The 7,699-nt window shown below is 39.5% G+C and overlaps 1 protein-coding gene across 8 annotated transcripts in view; it reads right to left on the bottom strand.

Annotated features, from left to right (window-relative positions):
- Positions 1–2,744: 2,744 nt before the first annotated feature.
- Positions 2,745–7,699, bottom strand: part of picalma (phosphatidylinositol binding clathrin assembly protein a) — a 31,090-nt gene continuing 26,135 nt past the window's right edge. For 3 of the 8 annotated variants that reach the window (XM_034549912.1, XM_034549914.1, XM_034549916.1), the window contains exons 18-20: positions 5,457–5,516; positions 5,084–5,188; positions 2,766–4,081 (exon numbers count right to left, since the gene is read on the bottom strand). In XM_034549912.1, the coding sequence (XP_034405803.1) occupies positions 4,067–4,081; positions 5,084–5,188; positions 5,457–5,516 (180 nt within the window). In that variant the 3' untranslated portion in view covers positions 2,766–4,066. Of the gene's footprint in view, positions 4,082–5,083; positions 5,189–5,456; positions 5,517–7,699 lie in introns of those variants that run through there. The other 5 variants (XR_004611042.1, XR_004611043.1, XM_034549915.1 and 2 more) reach the window with 4 other exon arrangements.

Genomic DNA, 7,699 nt, shown 5'->3' with positions numbered 1-7,699 from the left:
TTACAGTACTGCATGGGTACAACATTGTACTTGCCGTACTGCATGGGTACAACATTGTACTTGCAGTACCGCATGGGTACAACATTGTACTTGCAGTACCACATGGGTACAACTTGTACTTACAGTACCGCATGGGGTACAACATTGTACTTACAGTACTGCATGGGTACAACATTGTACTTGCAGTACCGCATGGGGTACAACATTCTACTTGCAGTACCGCATGGGAAACAACATTGTACTTGCAGTACCGCATGGGGTACAACATTGTACTAACAGTACCGCATGGGTACAACATTGTACTAACTGTACCGCATGGGGTACAACATTGTACTTACAGTACCGCATGGGGTACAACATTGTACTAACAGTACCGCATGGGTAACAACATTGTACTTACAGTACTGCATGGGTACAACATTGTACTTGCCGTACTGCATGGGTACAACATTGTACTTGCAGTACCGCATGGGTACAACATTGTACTTGCAGTACCGCATGGGTACAACATTGTACTTACAGTACCGCATGGGGTACAACATTGTACTTACAGTACTGCATGGGTACAACATTGTACTTACCGTACTGCATGGGTACAACATTGTACTTACAGTACTGCATGGGGTACAACATTGTACTTACAGTACTGCATGGGTACAACATTGTACTTACCGTACTGCATGGGTACAACATTGTACTTACAGTACTGCATGGGTACAACATTGTACTTACCGTACTGCATGGGTACAACATTGTACTTACCGTACTGCATGGGGTACAACATTGTACTAACAGTACCGCATGGGTACAACATTGTACTAACAGTACCGCATGGGTACAACATTGTACTTACAGTATCGCATGGGGTACAACATTGTACTAAAAGTACCGCATGGGGTACAACATTGTACTAAAAGTACCGCATGGGGTACAACATTGTACTTACAGTACTGCATGGGGTACAACATTGTACTTACAGTACCGCATAGGGTACAACATTGTACTTACAGTACCGCATGGGGTACAACTATTAAAATGTCTCATGTAAATATCTGATTTGCCACATATCACATTATATATTAGATTAAACAAAACCAAAACATTATTTTGTATAACCCAAAATCACAAATTATCCTTAACATAACATAAAACCAGTAGGAGACAACTTAAAACAGCAACACACCATGTACACCACAAGGTGGCAGAAGAGCTTATTTCTGAGCCTCAGATTGACTGATTATTATTTATAATTTAACATAACCCTCAATCTACATACATAATGCATGATTAAAAGCTTTACTCACTGGTGGAAACACATATATATATATACACGTATATATATATACATATATATATACACATATATATATATACACACATATATATATGTATATATATACATATATACACATATATATATATACATATATACACATATATATATATATATATACATATATATACACATATATATATATACATATATACACACATATATATATATACATATATACACATATATATATATATATATATATATACATATATACATATATATATATACACACATATATATATATACATATATACACATATATATATATATATATATATATATATACATATATACATATATATACATACACATATATATACATACACATATATACATACACATATATATACACATATATACATATATATACATATACACACATATATACACACATGTATATATATGTGTATATATATATACACACACATGTATATATATATGTATATATATACATATATATACATACATATATATATATACACACCTATATATATACATATATATATATACCTATATATATATATATACATACATATATATACGTACATTTCATTTTCTCATAATCCTATTTACAAGCATTGTTTTATTAATAATGGACATGCACATTCAGACTATACAAATATCTGAGTACTTTTGTTACAATCAATGCTCTTTTGAAAATACGATTTGGTAGTGGACATACGTTTCCTTATCTCGAGGTCACTCATTTAGGAAGGGAAGGATTGCTCACAGGTTGACTGACGAAGGGAAGGCCTCAGTCGAACAGCGAGGCTTCTATTAACTTGCTAATTAATTCTATCATGAAAGTCTCCCACAAACACACACTTGCATCTTTCTCCTGCTGCATCCAAACTGAGGGGAAGTGGCAGCACAACAAAGAATCTTCTCATTGCTGGTGGAGGCTTTGCCAAGCAGGATGTAGCTTTTATATTAAGTCTTTCTGTGTGTGTGTGTGTGTGTGTGTGTGTGTGTGTGTGTGTCACATGGATGTACCTGTGGGTTCAGCAACAGAAGACTCCATAATGATGAAAAGTGGGACCACTTGGATCACCCGACAACTCAGTTTCCACACATTTTATTTCTGAACGTCGCCATTTTGTCGTCTGTGAAAGAAACGTCAGTGATACACACACATATATGTACATATACACATATGTATATATATACACATATATATGTACATATACACATATGTATATATATACACATATATATATACATACACATATGTATATATATATACACATATATATATACATATGTATATATATACACATATATATATACATATATATATATATATACACATACACACACGGGTCATGGAGACGCTTCAGTCACCTCTTTGTGTTGCCAACCGGAGTAAATATCGTCAAATACGTTTGATAAATAAATATGAAGCCAAAGTGTGGAAGCTTGCACTTTATTGAAAAAAAAAAAAAAAATCAAACCAACCAAAATATAAATCTGCAGGAACAATGCAGCAAATGCTCAGTGAATGATTCAGGGCCACTTTAATGTTCAGACCATATTTCATACCTGCACCGGATCCTATGATTGGCAGGGAAAGTTTTATATACACATAGCACCGATCAACAGTGCTCTATTCTCCTGAACAACTAGAACCCCCCTCTGTTACCAGTCAGACCCGAACTTACACCCGTGCCTCATGGTGCCCTCACAGTCCTGAATGCCCCAGTGCTCGCCTATGGAAACATGATCTGAGAATGAAAGGGACCCTGCACATTCAGGCTGGAACCAGGCATCCGGGAGCTTTGTTAAATGTCAGAATATATGGCATGCCAAAAGCGTCAAAAGCATAAATGCAGATTTCTTTCCAATGTAATGCTGCCGCCATCACAGCATTTAGTGATGTTGCTGATGTGAAAAATGTTTCCTTGCCAAATTTTAAGAAATCATCCTGACCGATTTGACTGTTAATGAACGATTACGTTCATTCCTATCCTCAGTGACCCTTAGAGCCACAGATAACTGTACAAGGCATCATAAGAGTACAGAGAATATTTAGTGCCAACAGCAAAACATGTCATCTCTTTATCTTCTTTATATTACATTCTTTTTGAAAAAAAAATCTCAATCACTCAAAATCCAATTCTACAATCAATCATACCTATGTATAAACCTGAAGACCGTCCACAAGGAGATCAGTGACTAGATGCATTTACTTTATTTATTTTGTCATCTTCTCTATAGGTAATCATAAATAAATACAAACAATACACACGGAATGTCTACTGCAAACAATACATACAAAAGTGTGGTATAAAGAGAAGTTTGCAATTACTTTCCCAATTTGGGGATGCTTTCAGAAGGTATTATGATAATCAAAAGACTCAAACAATGTGTATGTGTGACAACAATACAATTTTTTTTTTCTCCAGGTACATAAACCGTGACGTCAGAGCTCTCCCTATGGGTGTCGTGTTTCTTAGTCCAGGATGAAGTAGGGGTTGATCCCTTTCCACATGGGTCTGAATGGCAGCACAGTCGTCTCCTATGACTTCGACGTGATGTGCTCAATGTCCACTGTGATGCCCGTCTGAGATGGTCAGAGCACTCCTAGTCACCGTGGTTTTAGTCAACAAGTCTTATTTGGGCCTTTTATTCCCAGAGAGGGGAGTTCAGAAGAAGCAAACGGCAGGTTTGCTTGGATAGTTCTCTTCTTCGTGAATCATCTTCAGACGGGGGGAAGACCCCCTCCCCTTCACATTACATAAAGTGCATCTAGTGGTATGAAAAACAGTGGGGGAGGGGACACACAACACAAGATTCAATAATGGCTCCAATCGTATGCTTTATGTACATAAATACACCAGATAAAATGCGCCAACAAGGCAAAACAAAAAAGTGTGAGACTGCAAAATAAGAACTACAATTCACTAGAGACTAGTATCACTGGTTATTTGAGTTCCTTTTTCGGGTCCTCTGTGATATCACCCGACGAATCACATCAACGGCAGCCTTTTCACACATTGTGATTTAGTCCCGTTGCTTTGTATCACTATTGTCAAAGCACAGCCACATATTTATCATATGTCCATGGACATAAAATTCATTCCTGCAAGAAACTACAAGCGTGATTATCAATCTCTTGCATCACATCGTCACAGTAGTCCTGAGCACGTAGTGTGTGTAAAGGGTGATGGACTCTCACAGGAAAGTGTTGACATTTAACGCCCAGTTCTGCTCAAACTAAATAGGAATTAATATGCACTTTGTTGACATATTAGGGACCCGGAGTGTTGATGACTGACCCTAAAGACGCTCTGTGGGGGCTGAGACCTGAAGGACTAGAGTCAGAGGAGAGGAAGGGAAGGAGAGCTAATAAGAGGAATTCCAAAAGAAAAGCTACAGGTGTCTGCTCACAAAATAAAACGTATGCATTATTGTTTTATCAATCCTGTATATGGATATCATGCACTTTGTGGCATTTTGTTATGGATCAAAATCCACTTTTCCAATTCAGACAAGCGTAATAACTTTAACTGTAATTAGTGTGTGATCTTTTTACCCCTTTATCTGTATTTATTAAATCAAGCTGGCCTGTGGTTATCATGTTTAGCCAAATTCCAACTCAGATTTGAGAGCTCTGATCCACACAGATAAACAAAAAGGAAGAAGACCCTCAGAGCTGAGGAGCCTTTACTGCATTATGGAATAATCAAGCACAAGCGTTTATCTCTGATGTGGAAGGATTAGGACATTGTATATGCAGACATCCATTACCTGTGCACCTGGACTGGCACCAAAGGGGTTGGCTGGCCTCATCACTGGCTGGGTGTACATCATAGTGGGCTGTGTCGTCATCATCATGGAGCCTACGTGGGGAGGCTGAGAGCAGAGGAAGGAAAACGCAGCAGGGCTGGATTATACAACCTAGAACATACACCTACAAAATAAGGTTGGAGTGGTAGTCAATTTCATCTCCATAAAATAAAAATAAAAAAAAAAGCCTGTTCAGTGATGATGACTCGACTGAGCATCGTCACCCAGATACTTCAAAAGGCTCTCAACTCCGTTGTGCTGCCAGAAGGTGACCGCCTCCCCGTGTGCGTATGTGTGTGTGTGTGTGTGTGTGTCCCAGTCCCTGCTGACTTACCATTGCATATGCCATGGTGCCTGTCGGTGTGGTTGCAGGGAAGGCCATAACAGATGGTGCCTGAGGAGACACAAGAGACAAGATGATTCCTTCTACAGAATCAGGACACTCACCATTAACAGTTAGTAGAGAGTCAGACCCCAGCCTACATGTAATGAGTGTAACTCAAATGATCTATTCAGGAAGAGGTCTTGATCATGGATTCAGAAAATGAATACACCCCATTGAACAATTGTCAGATGTCCATCTAGCCTGGAATTCATATGCAATAAATTATGTATTTTTCCTCAAAATAAATTCACATATGTTGCCATTTCAATGTGAAAACAAAGACAATTCTGACATGAAATCACAAATTAACAATTGCAATTACTTTGTTTGATAAATACATACACTATTTATTGAAGGGTCACTTCTTTCTCAATAACAAAATGCATTAAGGATCATACAGTGGGGAGGGGCCACTTGTCCATCAGGGGACACACACACACACACACACACACACACACACACACACACACACACACACACACACACACACACACACACACACACACACACACACACACACACACACACACACACACACACACACACACACACACACACACACACACACACACACACACACACACACACACACACACACACACACACACACACACACACACACACACACACACACACAGTCTTGCCCAAGGGGCTGAGCCGGGGATCAAACCGCCGATCCTCTGATTGACGGACTCTGCTCACCACTGCAGCAGTCGCCCCCTGACATGACAAGAAACAGCGGGTCACCATGGTTCCTCTTTTAGAAGTGCAGGGACAATAACAAGTCTGGGACAATGTCGTAGAAACGAACACCAAAATATTTGTGGTCCGGTGAAGCTAAAGTATGAAACGCCAAACGTTCCATTTGGCAAAAAAACAAAACAACAACCATCACCAAACAATCCCATCCTCACAAGCATGGTGGTGGCAGCTTAATGTTATGAGATGATTGTCATCTGAGGGGACTGTGGAAACATTAACAGGGAGGATGGATGGAGTCAAATACAGGGAGATTCTGAACAACCTGAAGATGGGTCAGTGTCATATTCCAACAGGTCCATGACCCAAAGCAAAGTTGGACTGGCTATCTATAAGCAAAACTCAATGATAATAATAATAATAATAATAAAGAAATCAGCGGAAACCAACAAACTCTCCCAGCTTAAACTGTTCCGCAAAGAGTAGTGGGATGAAATATCAAAATCCAGGTGGGCTTTCTTTGTGCAGCGCTACTAAAAAGACTGGTAGCTGTGGTGGAAAACAAATGCCTATCAAAATGATTTTGCTGCACTTATCTTGTATGTTAAGGGATTAGGGCAAAACAACCACTTCTATAGGACATTTACAGACAGGATGTGAAAACATTGAAGGTGGTTGTTTCCATTTACTCCCCGAAACATGAAGGTGGAAAGAGGTCTTATTAAAAATGTGTAAACCCTACCAAAAGACTTTCAAGGCTTCTAATGTTATCAGAGCCAGATCCGATGTATTTTAACAGCAGAATGACAGACAGAAGTGCAGGAATCAAAAAGGAGTGTGTCGAGTCCTGGGGGTAGAAGTTGGGTACTGGCAGGTGCTCCTTGTGGAAGGAGATGAAAGAGAAGCTTCCCCAACAGCCCCTGCAGTGATAACAAACCCACATTTGTCTACCGCCCAGCCCTCTCGGGAAGGATACATTTCATTAACTATTCAGTCATTGGCGAAGGGAGGCGCAAGTGAGTCAGACATGACGCTGGTGCCAAAATTGGTGCTTTCATCACAGACTGCGCTTGTTTCATTGCACCGAGAGCTCTCCTTCAGAAATCCTCCTCGCTGACAATGTTTGCCTTGTCTCAGGGACCGCTCACTCAGCGTCCCTCAGCCAGTCAAGAACGACATGAGGCTGGATCTCTGCGCCACATTAGGGTCGTTCTTTAACGACTGATGGATGTCGTGTCTCTGCTCGTTAGTGGATCAGCTTCCTTCAAGTCACCAACTCTTTCTTCCTGGCTTCCTCAGAAGACTCATAAGCCTTTGATCATCAGCTGACATTTGGCCACACCATCATTAACTCATGTGTTCAGAAAGTGTTCTGCCGGATTACCGTCAGATGCTCTTTTTGAACATTTGACCAAAGGGGAGTTCAGATTAAACATTTCACTAGGAAAATTCAAAAAAAAGACTTTGTATTCTCATTTGTGAGAAGTCATGAG

The sequence above is a fragment of the Cyclopterus lumpus genome, chromosome 14 (assembly GCF_009769545.1).
Source record: "Cyclopterus lumpus isolate fCycLum1 chromosome 14, fCycLum1.pri, whole genome shotgun sequence".
In the NCBI taxonomy this organism is placed as follows: Eukaryota; Metazoa; Chordata; class Actinopteri; order Perciformes; family Cyclopteridae; genus Cyclopterus; species Cyclopterus lumpus.
Note: the sequence above shows the minus strand (reverse complement) of the source record. Positions and strands in the feature narration are given on the sequence as shown.